Genomic DNA, 16,627 nt, shown 5'->3' with positions numbered 1-16,627 from the left:
CTCTCGTTATGTCCACAAAGAAGTAATTTGTTCAAAGATGTCAGGGAATGTTCACATATACGACCATCCCGAGGTGTCTGCGCTGTACAGATCTGTCACGACTTTATGTCTGACGCCTGAGCTGCAGATTCTTCACATCACTTCAAAGTTAACTGTCTACACTGAGCTAAAGGCTGCCTGCAACATTTTGCTTGCAGGCTAATATTTTGTACATTAGGCCTCCGTACTCCTCTGTGGGCTTGTTTGAAGAATAAAAACGTGAATGTGTTTGCTTTTCTTCTGAGTCATTGCTGTCTGCTGCTACCCTTATCCATGGCAACGGCTTTGTGTTGTTGGAAATATGAACCCTTTTAGCCTCACCAGTACTTTATCTAATTCATTAATTTACATTTAACTCTGCTTTAGTTGCCGTGATAATCTTCTGCACGTAGAACGTGTCTGTGTATTAATGCTTGTTCCTCTAACGGGAGGATTTGTCTATTAGTTATTGACAGCTACTGAAATTTGAAATTGGGCCAGCGCCGTTTATTTATTTTTTCTCATGCTGCCAGCCTTATTGAACATAGTAGCAATCATGAAAGCTGCAAATGAAGGTTTCCACAGACACCTGCAGACACAAATCGAGAAAAATGGACTTGGAAATACAGACTACAGTGTCTATGCATACGAAACTTGTGCATCACAAAGCGTAATGGCCACCCTCTGAGACAAAAGTTGCTTTTAAAAATAATAAATAAACATTAAAAAAAAAAAAGTCTAAAAGCAAAAACAGAGCGTGCAACTTCTGAATAGTAACAGGATTTGGTCAGCAGATGATACAAATGATTCACATGATGTTTTGGTCTGTGTTTTAACCTCTAAAGAAAGAACACAGGGTTTGCCAAAAGAGCAGGGAGTATTACAGTTTTTTAAAAAATATGAAAACAGAAATGCTTATTTATTAGGATTATTTGGACCCTACTTTTGCACTGGTGCGTTAACTGTATTTAGAGAGTATACACGTGATGTCACAGCTAGCGAAGTCTCCATGGTTACGGCCACCGGGTGGCAAAAAGTTGAACATGGAGATTAGGTTTGAATTATAGGCTTTAATAGCATCTAAATTGTAAAATTAATTAAAAAATAAATAAAATTGGGATTTGAAAAACAGTCAGAGATATATTTTTGCAGATACTCCGACTTCCAAAGAAAAGAGAAGTAAATGGGTCGCTGCGTTACTGAGAGACAACTGGAATTGAAGCACCGAAACCTAGTGTTGTAGTCATTTATGCTGTATTTTTGATGACTGATATTTTCTGGAGGGCTGTCAGAAAAGTTTGTGGTTGTTTTGGTGTAGTTACGGCCGACAGTAACTATTATCTCTTAGCATTAGCATCTTTTTATTTAGCTACAGTTATCATAATTAAATGACCTAAAACTAACTTAAACTAACAGAAACTGAGGCTAACTCACTTTTCCAAATCCACACTAATTCGTATGGATCATTGTCGAGTCCAGTTGATCTGATAATCCACATTTTTCCCGGTCTCGCTGTATTTACTGCTACATTTCACCGAGTTTTTGCCACTCAGGGGGGCCCCCCGGGTGGCAGTGACATCAATGCACACCTTTTGTTGAGTTGCTTGTGTAATTCAAGCCATGGCGATCTGAGCTGAGCCGATCACACTGGAGTTGGAGCTTATAGATATGTAGGAAAAGTTAGAAGAGAGAATATGTAATCCAACAAAGTAGGATAAATCAAACTTCACACTCTGCCGTCTGAAGGTAAGGAGATTCAGAATAAATAAACTGAACCTGTTTATACCGCTGAGAACTTCTCCCTTCCTTTTCAGGTTTAAAAGGTCTTGTCTGAGTCAAGGTGTCGGGAGGCCAAGAAGACGGCTCATGCTAAATTGCAGAAAAAGCCGTGGCAGTCGGTCTGAAATCATTAAACGTGGCCTTCCACTGCACTGATGGAGGCTGACACTGCTGGACTGCGAGTGGGGACATTTTTCCAAAAAAGCTCAAAGCAGAAGACACGGCTCGGGTGAAAATGAAGATCGTGACAGTGTTGCCCAAACAACAAGATAAAAAGTCCTGTAACACACAGACGCAGTACGGAACATTTTGTCCTGTGCCAAAACACTGCAAATTAGACATGCAATATGCACAGCCGTTAAGCCTAATTGCTTGCCTTGCCATGAATGATCTTTTCACGGAAATAAATAAATAAATATTTCAGGATTAACCCAGATGCTACTTCAAATGTGAAGACTGAAGCGGAAAATGATAAATGATGTAATAAGTGAATGACAACAACTGAATTAGCACCTTTTCCCTCGTTGTAATCTTTACGTAAGGGAGCCAGTGAGTGCTTCTTTTTTAAACGCTCCATTGAAAGCCTTCGAATGTGAGACCTGAGAGGAGGTTCACGAATTGTGTCTATTGAACGAGCGCATATTGGGGCTTTAGAGAGGATCCAAACTGATGTTGCGACATGCAACGAAGCGTAAGCAGGAAATTTAAAAAAAGAAACCAGAAGAAGAAATCCAGCAGGAACACGACAGAAATACACCGATCAGCCACAGCATTAAAACCATAGCAGTAAAGTAAATAACACCTTGTGACGATACAATGTTCTGCCGGGAAACTTTTGGACTTAGACATGTACACTTACTGTAGATCAGACCAGGCAGCCCCATCTCATGGTAATGACACTCCTTGATAACAACAGACACAAAAATGGTAGAAGAATAACTCAAAAACGACAAAGAACAGCACAAATTCACTAGATCAAGTATCTGTGGGATGATCCACAGAGGAACCCTACGCTCAACCCATAGGACCCAAAGCCCCCCACTAACAACATCCTCCAAGGGAGAGGTACACAATATTAGGACATTAGGTCATAATGTTATGCCTGGAAACCAGAATGCAATTAATGCAATTCTCCCCACATATAAATAGCTATAAATATTTGGCACCTAACAGGGGCCTATGGAACTGAGAACTTACGAAGGTCATAACATAACAAAGGCAAGTGAGTCATAAAGTTATGCCTGATCGGTGTAAATGCACAACTGCAGCACAAATCCTCCACGTTATCAGTTAAGTCGATATTTCTATTGAATGCAGAATGAGGCTTGAGTTGATGAAGTGGTTCAAGAGTTTCTTCTTCTTTTTCCTGTGGTTTACAAAACACTGAGCACATTTCTTTGTGTTATTTCTCCTGCATTACTGATCTTTCCTCACGCAAAACTATTTGCAGATGGACCGTGACTTTCCCGACGGCTCCATGTTCAAAGAGCAGCAGATGTGTTATACAGCTTCAAGTTCAAATGTTCTACCGCAGGTTATATAACATCAGTACGGGGCCACTGTCCGCACAGAATGGCAGCAGCAGCAGCAGCAGCAGCAGCAGCAGTCTGGTCCTCATTCATCAATATTAAATATCAACACAAGCTGATTTTTTTTTTTTTTCGTGGCCACCAAACAAATCTGGAAACACAACACTCGCTGAGCACTTGACACTACTTAACATTAAGTGGGGCCTCCATTATCGCTCAACATGCCGTTTGTACATAGAATCACACCTGTTCTGACATATCCCAACGTGGTGGTTTAATCTACTGGATTCAGGTCTGGTGACTGGGGAGGCCACTTAGCTTCATGTTTATGGAAGCAGTTTGTGACGTGGTATATTATCCAACTTGCAGCAGCCATTAAGAGATGGACAGCTCAACACGGCAGCTTGGATTCTCAGAGTCATACTGTTGATACCAAATTTCCATCATGCTACTGATGCCAGATTTTGAGCGTACCATCTGCAACCTCGGAGGAAGCTAGGATTCACTAGATTTACTATGTTTTCTCAGTCTTCTACTGTTTGGTTTTGGTGAGGATTAGGAGCCTCGCATGGTATTTGGATTTAATAGTCCGCCCACTTCAAGGTTGAATCTTCTGATCTTCTTAGGGAAAGAAAAAGCCGCCAGTCCTCACACGGTTGCATCTGCCCTTTACTTGGTATGTAGAGCCTTTTCACTGAAAACAGACAGTTCCCGCTAGGGTCTCGCATTCACATTTATTGGTAGGAGTTTTTGTAATTTACTGTATTTTCAAAACAGAACAAACGGGAAACACAGAGTCCCAGCAGTCACTGGCATTTATGGAATGACTGTGTCAGGCCGCTCCGCTCTGCAGACTGGTGAACGCACAATAAACATGACAGATGAAATGTATGCTGGATTGATTTTGTCCCCTAGATTAAATGGCTTATTGGTACATTGCCGGAAGGGCACAGTCGCTGACTCACAAAGCAGAGCTAATGTAAGTCCCAGGTGAGCTTAGAGCTGAATGATAGCTTTTTACTTGTATAAATATGTTCACACACACACATATACACCATGTCAGCAGGGCGTAGCTGGCAGGGACTTCAGTTGGAGGGCTTGTAACCCCTCTGTCAACAATCGGCCCTTCTGTTGGATCTTGCAAACAAGATCTTGAATCTTAATTAGATTCAGGCAAGACTTCAGTCACAAGCTTCACATCTACCTCAAGTGCAGGTGGTGTGCAAGAAAAGTAGAAAATATAATAGTACTTACCGAAGACTGAGCCACAATGTTTTGATTTGTTCGATACACCTTTAGCGGTGTGAGCAGTGGGCCCTCTGCTGGTGAAACGTGTGTAGTACATGTGTGAGGGAGCTCGGACTGTGATGTGCAGGACATCACGTTTTCCTGTGCCCTGAAGTGTAATGAGTCAGAGTTAATGCGCAGATAGGTCGTGTACGTTTTTTTATATGTGTTGCTGCTTTTGAAAGCATTTAAACTAAAAAAAAAAATATCCTAGATATGTCTGTTATATTATTACATTATTTTACATTTCTGTGTGAAACCGACAATTTTATTTAACCTGCAAAAACACATGACATGAGAAGCCTGTGTCTGACTCATTCATAATGTGTTGTTGCAGAGATGCTGTTGAAGGTCGTCAATGAGACGCAGTTAGAGACAGTGGAAAAAGTTTATTTACCAAACGCATCTAATACAGAGTATATATAAAAAACAACAAAACACAATTACCCCACACCACAAAATAAATAAAATAAAAAATAACATACATCGTGTGTGTGTAGGGGGGAGTAGGCTTGCAGGAAAATATTATATTTCTCACCAACATTAACAGTTTTGATTACCTTCTGATTAATGGAGGACTCAATGGAAACAATGCATTGTCCAACCTCGCTGTAATAGCCGATAAATATTTTTTTTTGTGTGTGTAGATTTTCATTTATGAATGTAAAATTCATAAATCAAAATAAATAAAATAAAAATAAAATAATAATAATAATTCCATTCGGATTCACCTCAGTTCTGTCAAAGAGCCCGAACAACACATGTTTTCAAAAACAGCTTAAATATTATTCACAATAAAATTACAAAATTCAATCCAGAGGCAGTGGAAACCAAACTACTGACCGGAATCATATCTCTGTGTGCAAGGAGCTTGCATCGCGCTAAGCACTCTGGGAAATGTATTTCTTGCACGGCCTGTAGAATTTCAACGCCGGACACGCGCGAACTACGTTTCCCATAGTTCCCTGCGACGTCGAGGTTACATGCTGCTCTCCACGCAGTCCGTAGTGCAGCAGCAGCGACAAATGTGCTCCTTGAACGACTCTCCGACAGGAACACTCGCATGGCTCTCAGGACTGCGGTGGAGCTCTGCTTTAAATTGACAATAACACGTAACGTCCAGTGTAAGTGTTGCCTACTTTCATGTCCTCCGGCTTAGTGACGGCTCCTTGGTGACAACTTGTTTCCCTTGCCTGCTAAGGGGTTAGCCGTGCAGCTAGCTAACAGCTAACCAGCCAGAAGTTGGCATCTGATCAGAGTCTGGCCTTAGCTAAAGAAGACACTCTGTCTTTAATAAGATAAAACCCTCTTTCCGTCGTCACCTACTCGGATGCGCCCTAGCCACGTGCTGACTAACGTTACTTATACTACTATTAATAATAACACTAATACTACCTGCTTGTCCTCCAGACAAAACTACCCAATGTCAACTAGCCTAAAATAGACGGCCATGTAAAACCTACACGGCTTTAGCTGGAAACTTCCTTTAGCAGCTCCTAAAATAAACCCCGACAATGTGTCCGCCATCTATTTTACCATTCAGTGCGTTTGCTCGCTTGTATTTTGAAGTTGTGTTTCGCTATTTCCGGGTTAAATGCGGTTATGTGACTTGGCTCCTGTTGTAGTTTGGCTAGGGGTTGTTTCCTCGAAGTTTTGTCACGTAACGCCAAACGTAGCTTTTCTTTCCTTTTTTTTATAGACAACTAATGCACTTTCATTTAATAACGAGTCCGATAAAGATATTCGGGAAAATTCGGTTGCTTTGCGTCAGTGGATGCATGTGTGTATATATCTATATCTATATCTATATCTATATATGGTTGCGCAATTATAACACAAGGTATGATGATAACCTTCAATCTGTCATAAAAAACTTTACTGATGATAACATTATAACTTTTGCAGGAAGGAATTTAGGTCGGCCTGATTAGCACTGGTGTAACATTTCGCAATACTTTATGCGTAATAGCTGTTAGTTGACCTAAAATATACAATATACCCGTTTTAGTTAATACATCCTGGGCTTAGGAGTAAAGTTCAGATCAGGAAAAGCAGCCATAAACATGGTGAGAAGACTAACTAGGAAAAGCTGAAACAGGCCTATATTTTAGTGGGTGAAGATAGTTTCCATATAATCCAGATTTAGGAGATTTAAGGCAACTCCTAGTTGGTTAAGGTTTATAGGGAGTGTTCCCTATAAACCTTAACCAGCTGTGCCCATGCGAATACTGGTATTTCAGACATAATTTGAAGTGCAGCCTGGGCATTTATTATTATTTTAAGGAGTGAGATGGAACAAGTTGTGCAAATAAGATTATAGAAGTTTCTCAAAATGTTACAGTACAGATGTTTGCATGTTTTGGATAAAAATCATATGACAAGTTTCAGTCTGTGAAAGAGAGAGTGCAGGATTTAGTGTTTTATTTTCTCTAATATCTGATATATGTTGACATCACGACAAAATCAGAGACAGAATGACAGAGAGATGGTAACAAAGCCTAAGGCCTAAAAATATTTGAAGTCCTGCGTTACAAACAATGACAAACACTGTTTCCGGTTTCACATTTTCTTTCGTTCCCACTTGCGTATTAGTCTTTAAAGTGGGATAGAATAAGACCATGAAAAGTCTCCCTCAGAGGAACGTTTATATTATAACTGTTTGATCCGTGTTTTATTCTTTGCCTCATCCTACAGTCTGTTGTTGAACGTCGTAGCTGCAGGAAGAGGGACGGGGACGAGGCGATGATGATAATGCAGCGAATCTTTACTAATGGGACACTGCGGCGGGTGGCGGCGATGCGCCCCCTGTGGGTGGGCGTCAGTATCCCTGAGCCCCCGGTCGCAGTGTGTTGCTGCACCCTCCACCTATCACTGCCACCACCACCACCACCACCACTACTACTACCCCACACAGGCCAGCGCTGGCTCTCCACCTCAGCCTCCAGCTCGGTGGCTCATCAACCAAAACACCAGCCACCGCAGGAGGAGCCCCAGTCCGGCTCCACGCCTCAAACACAGGACGTCCAGAGAGAGGAGGCCGTGCCCGACGCTGTGGAGGTGGACCCCCTCCAGGACAAGTCCATCAGCCTTTTCCAGAGGTTTAAGAAGACCTTCAAGCAGTACGGGAAGGTGATGATCCCCGTGCACCTGGTGACTTCCTCCGTCTGGTTTGGGACCTTCTATTACGCTGCTATGAAGTGAGTCGTCTTGTTCTTTTATTTTATTTTTTAAATATAAAAGTGTCTCTGACTCATTCCTGTCTTCTTTTCAGAGGTGTGAATGTAGTGCCATTCCTGGAGATGATTGGTCTGCCAGAGTCACTAGTTGGCCTTTTGAGAGACTCGTCGAGTGGCTACGCGCTGACTGCATACGCCATGTACAAGGTAATTAGACCCAGGACCTTCTGGTTTGTGTTTTTATCTTCTTTATTTACACATTCAGTCAGAAGTTCTTCTACTGTCAGATGGTAGTAACTTTTATCTGGCTTTTATTAGTCATTATACGTCTGTAAAGGCAGATACAGTTCATTTATCAACCTCCTGAGACCCTGCGTCCCCATATGAGGACGTTAAGTTTTAGGTTTGTGGTAGCTTATTCTGCTTCATTTAGACATGTTGTCCTCATATCTCCCAATTAGTGGTAGCAAAGGGTCAATACACACATTACAGTGAAGTCTTTATTTTATTTTTATAATTGAAACTTGTCTATTTTATGCTTATTAACTTCTCTACAAATTTAACAAATTCTGTCCGTAGTAACAAGCTACAGCGTCACTAATTAGCCAGTAAATGTTTGGGGACATTGGGATTAAACATCCTGCTCAGAGATGACGCTTAGTTCTTATAATCCTTATGTCCTTGGAGAAATAAACACTTAACAAATAAAAGTTCAGGTCTCAGGAGGTTGAGTCCACCACACTGGCTTCAGATCCTCACTTTCTTCCCCATTCTGATGCTCGGTTTGAACTTGAGCTGATAGTCTTCACCATGTCTACATTTCTATGTGTATCGAGTTGCTGTCACGTGATTGGCCGATCAAACATTTACATTAAAAAGCAGTGGAACGGGAGTCAATGAGTGAACACCTGAAGTCATTATGAGGACTCAGACCAGCCTCTGTTCTTCTGTTTTCCTACAGATCGCTACCCCGGCTCGATACACGGTGACTCTGGGGGGCACCTCACTGTCTGTCCAGTATCTCCGCAAGCACGGCTACTTATCCACCCCGCCGCCGGTTAAAGAATACATTCAGGACAAAATGGAGGAGACCAAGGAGAAACTGACAGAAAAGATGGAGGAGACGAAGGAGAGGTTTTCAGAGAAGATGGAGGAAACAAAAGGACGCTTCTCCGAGAAAATGGAGGAGACGAAGGACAAACTTTCCGAGAAACTGCAGGAAACCAAAGACAGAGTCTCCGAAGGAAAATCATTTTTTAAAAAGAAGAACGATTAGTGACGCACGTTCACAGGTGGTGTTGTTATCACAGTCTCTCTGGTTTCTAAGGCTGCTCGGATAGAAGAGAGGGACCTTGCACTACCCCTGCACTGAAATCTTGCCTCTCACATCCCGGTCATTACCTGTTGTCTGTTCAAGTGTCATATTCAGTCCCTAAATGTACGAAACCCTTCCACGATGCACCGTGAGTGTAGACTAGACAGCAGCTTAGCGGACTGCTGGCTGTGCTGCACTCTGGCTCTGTCATCTCAGATTGGATTTACACAGCTCAGGCACTCTGGGCTTTACAGGTCAGCTGTCTGCACAGAGGCAATGCTCTTGTTTCTTCTGTCACATGCATAAGGAGAAAAGACACCTTTGCTTCAAAGAGATTTTAAAAAAAAAAAACGCTTGTGTAAAAAACTGCATCTGGGAGAGAGTAGTGCTAATCATTCTGGTAAGGTAGGAAAATAAAACTTGAAGTTCACGGCTACCTTTGTGTACCAGTCCATCACAGCCTTTGTGAAGGCTCGGGGTCATCACCTTGTGTCTTTTCTAATGTAATGAGAACTATTTGTTTTTTTTTTCTAATGTGTTTTTATCTGATAGCCAAAGCTAATATATTGCATTAATTCGGTGTCTGTACCACTTAATGTGTCGACTGAACGTTGTATTGAAATGACCAAGTCAGGTGATTGTTTGAAAAGCTGCTGTTGGGGCAGGAGTGGGCGAGTGGGTGGGTGAGTGGGTGAGTGGGTGGTCTCCGATGTGAACACGCAGCGCACCACGCACACGACGGTGTGGCTGATGAAATGTCTTGGTTGCTTTGATAAACAGACAAATGTCCTTGTCAGAATTTCACACAGATGTCTGGTTAATACCACAGCTGAATAAAAGTCGAATGCTAATCCTCACAGTTTGACGGCTCCTTTTGGCAAAAACAAAATTCAAAACGACCAATAAGTCTGTTGTGTGCTGAGCTCGACTCGTTCAGTCACCGAACAGTTTGTCAGATGTGGAAGTGAAATGAAAAATATCTGCACAGAGCTCATCAGCATTCAGCACATTATAAACGTTTCTTCACTACCCAGACAAGACTTTAACTTTTGATTTGAGCTTTCGTACATATTCAAAAGAAGAAGTTAAATAATAATAATAATAAAAAAAAAACCTAGAAGATATGAACATGCAATATGTTTGAAAAGGAGTGGAAGTAAAACCACTTCTCCATCAGTTGTTTAACCCTTTAAAGCCTGAACGTTAAAACGTGGTTTTTGAATTACCATAACTCAGTGTTTTGCTCTTTTGACAAAATTCAAAGTGTGGTTGAACACTGGGAAGTTTTGCTTTTGTCTGGAAGAACTTCGTGACTTTAGGGGTATAACAAACTTCACTTTAACCAACAAATTACTCCAAACAGCTCTCCCTTCCTGGGTCATCATTACCGTAATGGCAGCTTTTTTTTTTTCCAGAAAGCTCAACTTCTCAGTGTTCAGCCACACTCTGAATTCTGTCCATCAGTGACTTACGGTAATTCAAATACTACAAGCTTTTTTTTAATAAGCAAAACACAAAAACAGAACAATAACAACAACCAACAAGGTGAGGCAGTTGTTTTTGTTTTTTTTAATTTCATACGGTCTGTAACTCATTCCCATTCCACTGAACATCACACCGTGCAACACAAAAGCTTTTAATTCTTGTGCATGAACTATGAATTTTAAAATTAAAATTTCCTCTCAAATGTATATAATATAATTACAATTGCGCAGTGTTACAATATAACAAGGCAGCAACATCCTATAAATAGATAAATTTATACTTATATTGATATGCGCACTTGGTTCAATATTTACAATTCACTCAAATACACAACCAGAGTATTAAAAGTTTGTCTTTCACGTCTCTCTGTCGTGCACGTTCTTAAATAAAACCTTTCAGCTCCGTGCCGCTAGAACTCATTGTTTAGTGTTGGATGGTTGTTTATTAGAGCAGTGAGTAACACAACGGGCTGCTCAGTGTCACAGTGACTCACAGAGTTAATGTCAAGGTACACATCACTTACCCAAGAGTCACTATTGTCTGACACGTCTGAGCTGTCAGGGTCCAGATATGTTGAACAGATGCCGGCGTCGTGGAATGAATTATAGGTGCCAATGTGATGGCTCCTCCTCGTTTCTTCCTTTTCTTCTCATTTCTTACCTTCTCATCTTCCTCCTGCATCACCTTATATATACACACACGTGTGTGTTTTCAAATATGAAAACATTCAAATGCTTAAAGTTGCATAATCCGTCTTTACATCACTGTATTATTATTATTATTATTATTTTTTTGTTTTTTTTTTCTTAGTATTTCAGTTATTTATGGAGTTTTACATTCATGGTTTAATGCATAGGTCTTCAACAGGGGGTCCGCGACCCCTAGGTGGTCCGTGCAGGTACTGCAGGGAGGTCACACAATCTTTGCTTGATTAGACATTTCTTTAAATACACACTAACATGAGTCCAACATATTTTAGTAAAGGGATAATTAATAGTTTAATATAGAATGGAAAATTATGATAATAATAATGTATATTTATAATACAGAACACATATAGTAGGACAGAGGTCTCTACTATCAGTTTAGGGGTTAATGCAACACAGGAAATGAAAAAAGAGAAGGAAGAAAGAGAATAAAGACATAAATAGACAAGAGAAAAACACACAAATAACAGAATCAATAACAGAATCATGTGCCTTTGTGACCGTTACATTTGCACATATTCCTACATCACATGAATGTTCCAGAGTTCTCTCGTCTTTCTCCTTCGACTCTGGATCTCATCTATATGTAAATAGCACCGTGCTGTGTGAAGCGTATGAGAGCTACAATGACCTCTGCTGTCCAAACTAATCAACAACTGTTTATGCAGTCCACGGCCCCTCACACAAACACCTGTCCGTTGTCCCAGTGGGAGCGCCGTGCGGAGGACAGAGCGGCGCTGTGATTCCTGAAATCTTTTTCAGTTTGGAGACAACCTGCCTTCCCCTGGCGGCCGTCTGTGACCAAACGTAACTCAAGTGTCAAGATGCCTCTGGATGTCCGAGGTTAAACGCAGGCCAAGAGAGAGGAAACTGTTCACAGCGTCGAAAGTCAATGATTTTCACTACTTTACATCTTTTTCTTTCTTTTTTTTTGTCTTTCCCCAAAGGTCAGTGGAAGAGTTTTGAATGCTGACAGATTGTGTATGTGTGTGTGTGTGTGTGCGCGCATTAGAAAGTTGCAGTCAAGGTCACATTTGGTTGAACTGTTGCACCATGAGTATTATTTACAGCCTTTGCATGTGCAATTAGCTTATTAACTTAATTTTATATTATTTAAATGGAAAAAATCTGTGTGGAAGCCATATATAACCTCCTGAGGCCTGAGCTTTTTGTTTAGTACGCATTTTTAATTTCTCCATTTCTCTTTATTTGGGATTAGTAGGACCGAAGAACTATAAACATCTTTCACTCAATAGTATAATAAAGTCACCAATATGTAACAATATCAAACTGTTCATTTTCATATCTGAACTTTGATGTGCAAAAGCAGAATTGCAATAAATGAAATCCCACTGTCCTCAGTCAAGTACTTGATTATTGTAACTATTGATAGACTTTGCGTGTCATATTAAACTAGAAAAGTTAATAAGCACAAATAAAAAAGCTTCAACTGTAAAATTTGATGAGGTTTTGCACCTTGTCCACTTTTGTTGCTAACCAATGCTTTTTCAACTAATTAATATGTATTGGACACTTCTTTGCAGAATCCGTGGGCAGGAGACAATGCTTATATAAAATTATTTGATATGTATGCAATTCATATGAAAGTTTACATTTGACCCGGAGAGTTATATAACAATTTATTACTGCAGAGTTGTCATGAATACAGAAATTAGCTGTAGAGACCCAATCATTTTGTGAAGCAGGCTGAGGACATGTTTTCTTCTGTAGGGCTGCATTTTAACAAGGGGGTGTAGGGTGATTGGCTCAAGACGACCTCTAGCGGCCACTCGAGGAATTGCTCTGGCTTCACTTTCTGGCTTCCAACTTGGTTGGAAACCAAGATATAGATATTTTAAGTAGATTTTGCTTATAATTTTTAAAGTAAGACATCTAATGCAGGATTGAAATGCGGTTTTGGTTTGTAGAGACGTAGCAGTCATATTTAACTCACTTTAAAATAATGAGTTATAAACTTAATGGTGAGTAACTGGATCATCATGTGAGTATCCTGACCTTTCTCTAGGTGACCTGGTGAACTTTTAAGGGGCCCCTGAAGGAAAAATAAAAAACTTGGGACACACACACTGAAACAGTATTTAATACTGCATGGTTAGCTTATTGTAACTAAGATATGTAGACGTGTAAACTAAGATAATGAAGAGCACAAAACTAGTTTTTGATCCAGGGTCCCTCCACGTGACTGGGACAGATAATATGCTGAAAATGCATATCTTCAAACTGTCAAATGGATAAATCTGCCCCTCGGCCATTGTCCCCTTCACTGGTAACTAACTGGTTAATTGTCCATTAATGGCATTGGGTATTTAAACGGTTCAGAGCACTGACTTATAGTTACAACTCCTATGTTTTGTATTCCCTTAAAGTTAGTTGCCAGACAGCACTGAACATTTAGTCTTTGCTTCCTGATGAAACATTTTCCTCCTCCTCCTCCTCCTCTTCTTCTTGTTTCCCGTTGATGCTCAGAGGGTCAGATTGTGAAAGTTGCATCACGTCTCTGAACAAACATCAGCAGATGCGTGCATGATTTCCTCTACACGCCCCGCGCCCGTATGCCAGCTTCCAAGATGTGTGTAAGGCGTCAAGTAGAAATGTGAACAGCATTGGGACGAGTTGTGCTCCTCGCAGAGTTTTACAGCAGGAGGTTCACGGAGAGGACAGGAGGCGGGGGCCCCGGGGCCCACCCTCCCTCTGCACTTGTAAGTGAGGCTAAGTGCTTTGAACATTAGCTTTGTTTCACTCCTGGAATGTTATGACAAGTTGCCAGATGGGGCCTGTCTATAAATAAATGGTCTTGCAGCTGAAATATACAGAAACTTATGTTTAATGCATTTCATTACTTTGCGGGGCTGAGTGAGCCATTTGCTCCTGGCCCGGAAGGATCTTTGCCAAAGAGTCTTTAGCAAAAATCGTCAACGGAGAAAGAGAGAGGTTTTTAGTGTGACCCGATTCTGACCTGTGCTGTGCCGGGAAGGGGAAGAATCAGCAGATTTGGACGATGCAGGTTAAAGGCTCATCTGAAGCTCGGCAGAGACTGCACTCCCCCTGTTCCTCCAGCGTGTGAAGCAGGGGAAACATTTTCCAGAGCAGGATATATATTTTTTTTTTATTATTTGTCTTCTCTTTGCTTTGGTAGAAACAACTGGTGAACATAGATGATGTTCTCTGAGTCAGCAAAGCAGGCCAGAAGTTCACCGTGTAAAGTCATCTGATTTCCCACATTTGTTAACCACTCAAACACAACTTCGAAATCCAACAATTAATCCTGGTTGGTTTCTGACATCCTGGAGAAATAATAAATCTGACGTCTATAGCGACGGCCAACAGGGGTCCAACAATTAATTCTTAATAAAATGCAATGGAGAATTTTTAACAGAAAAACTGAATGTGTGTCATAACATTACAATTATACTGCTGAGGTGCATTATGGGAAATTCCTGGATCTTGATCATAGGGTTTTGATTTTAAAATAATTGGTTTTACCAGTACTTTCAGTGTTACTGTCCATGTCAGTGTCCAGATTGTTGTATCACAGTACAGCTGAGAAACTTGAAGAAAGAGCTCATTAACACCGAAGTGGCTGAAGATGCAAATAAATACAAACACCTCATGTCAGCCAATGGATGGTGATATCAACGAGGTATAATGTGAACATAGAACAAGACTAAACAACTGAATGAATGGCAATTAATTAATATTATTATAATGATATTATATTTCCCTTTGGATTAATTTGAAATATTTTGCTGGTCCCCTGACTTTGATGCGTTTGCTCAAAATAACCTACATATACACAAAGTCCTGACAAAAATGTATGTAATGTTTGAACTTTTTCTGCATCAGCCGCATTTCTCTGAGCCATAAGACCCTCATTAACATCGCACTAACCTCTGCGGCTAAACTTGGTTAATACTGTAACACAGAGTTCTATGAGTGTAGGTGTATGAGCTGATTTGCAAATACGACTACGAGTACATGAGCTAACACAGCACCCACTACTGGTATCGGTGGCTCCCTTCTTAACCTCCTGAGGCCCAAGCTCTTGCCTGGTATGCATTTTTAACTCCTCCAAGGTATTTGTGAAAAGTAGGACCTAAAAAGAACAGAACAACTAAACATCATCTCTGAACAGAAAGTAGTTTTTTTTTTTGTCCTCATATGTGGACACAGGGATTATTTTGCTGTATAATACAATAAAGTCACCAGTTTTATAAAACTATTTATTTCAATTCCTTCAAACACGTACCTGCTAATTAGTGACGCATTGCTCGTTACTATTGATAGAATTTGTTGTGTCGTGTCAACAAGAAAAGCTAATAAACGGAAATTAAAAAAAAAAAAGTTTTCAACCGTAGAATTTGAGGTTTTGTACCTTGTCCACTTCTGTCCCATGATTGGCTTTAGAATGAATCCACTGTCATGTCCTTACCCCGACTAGTGTATTGACCCTTTGCTACCTATAGAGGGTATGCACGTGACATCACAGCCACCGAAATCTCCATGGTTACAGCCACTGAGTGATAAAAAGAGACAGTTGAACATGGAGATTAGGAGCATTAGTTTGAACCATAGGGTTTAATAGCATCTAAACTGTAAAATTAATTAAAAAAAAATGAAGAGCTGCATTAGAAGAAACAACTGGAATCCAGACACAGAAACCTGATGTTGTGGTTCACATTTAGTGTCAGGTAATATTAATTTATTCTGTATATTTTGATGAGGTCATACCTTAAGTTACTTCTTAAGTTACGCTCTGGAGGGTCGTCAGAGAAGTTTGGAGATGTTGTTATTTTGGTGTAGTTATGGCTGACAGTAACTATTTCAGTTCCAGGAATAAATAACAATAAAACAGTATTATATGGCTAACGTTACTTGTCAGTAAAGCTCAGATCTTTTATTTAGCCACATTTATCATAACTGAAATGACCTAAAACTACCTTAAACTAACAGAAACTGAGGCTAACACACTTCTCCAAATTCACACCTAGTTCGTATGGATCACTGTTGAGTTAAATTGTCCTTAATTTGATCAGATAATCCATTTTTTCCCTCAGGGGGGCGTGGCCTAAGGCGGCAGTGATGTCAGTGCGTACCCTCTATAGATGGCAGACTAAAGCGTCCACCTATGAGGACAACAGGTCTAAATGAAGCAGAAAAAGCACCAACAAACATAACACTTAATGTCCCCATGTGAGGACACAGGGTCTCGGGAGGTAAATTCTCAACGTCACTGTGTTGTCACTGCTCTCATCATATATATGGATGCAAAGGTAGAGCACTACCTGCAGTATCCTGACACACAAACCCAAG

The 16,627-nt window shown here is 40.5% G+C and overlaps 1 protein-coding gene across 1 annotated transcript; it reads left to right on the top strand.

Annotated features, from left to right (window-relative positions):
- Positions 1-5,568: 5,568 nt before the first annotated feature.
- On the top strand, positions 5,569-9,961 carry fam210ab (family with sequence similarity 210 member Ab). Its single transcript, XM_047599460.1, has 4 exons — positions 5,569-5,737; positions 7,308-7,810; positions 7,885-7,996; positions 8,751-9,961. The coding sequence occupies exons 2-4, from the start codon at positions 7,356-7,358 to the stop codon at positions 9,063-9,065; spliced, it is 882 nt and encodes a 293-aa protein (XP_047455416.1). The 5' UTR covers positions 5,569-5,737; positions 7,308-7,355; the 3' UTR covers positions 9,066-9,961.
- Positions 9,962-16,627: the final 6,666 nt, after the last annotated feature.

The sequence above is a fragment of the Mugil cephalus genome, chromosome 11 (genome assembly GCF_022458985.1).
Source record: "Mugil cephalus isolate CIBA_MC_2020 chromosome 11, CIBA_Mcephalus_1.1, whole genome shotgun sequence".
NCBI lineage: Eukaryota > Metazoa > Chordata > Actinopteri > Mugiliformes > Mugilidae > Mugil > Mugil cephalus.
Note: the sequence above shows the minus strand (reverse complement) of the source record. Positions and strands in the feature narration are given on the sequence as shown.

Bases quoted from the DNA above. Each gene is read 5' to 3' on its own strand.
- fam210ab (XM_047599460.1), top strand. From the start codon at position 7,356: ATGATGATAATGCAGCGAATCTTTACTAATGGGACACTGCGGCGGGTG. The intron at 7,811-7,884 runs GTGAGTCGTCTT...TCTTCTTTTCAG, and splicing joins TTCTATTACGCTGCTATGAA to AGGTGTGAATGTAGTGCCAT. The intron at 7,997-8,750 runs GTAATTAGACCC...GTTTTCCTACAG, and splicing joins CTGCATACGCCATGTACAAG to ATCGCTACCCCGGCTCGATA.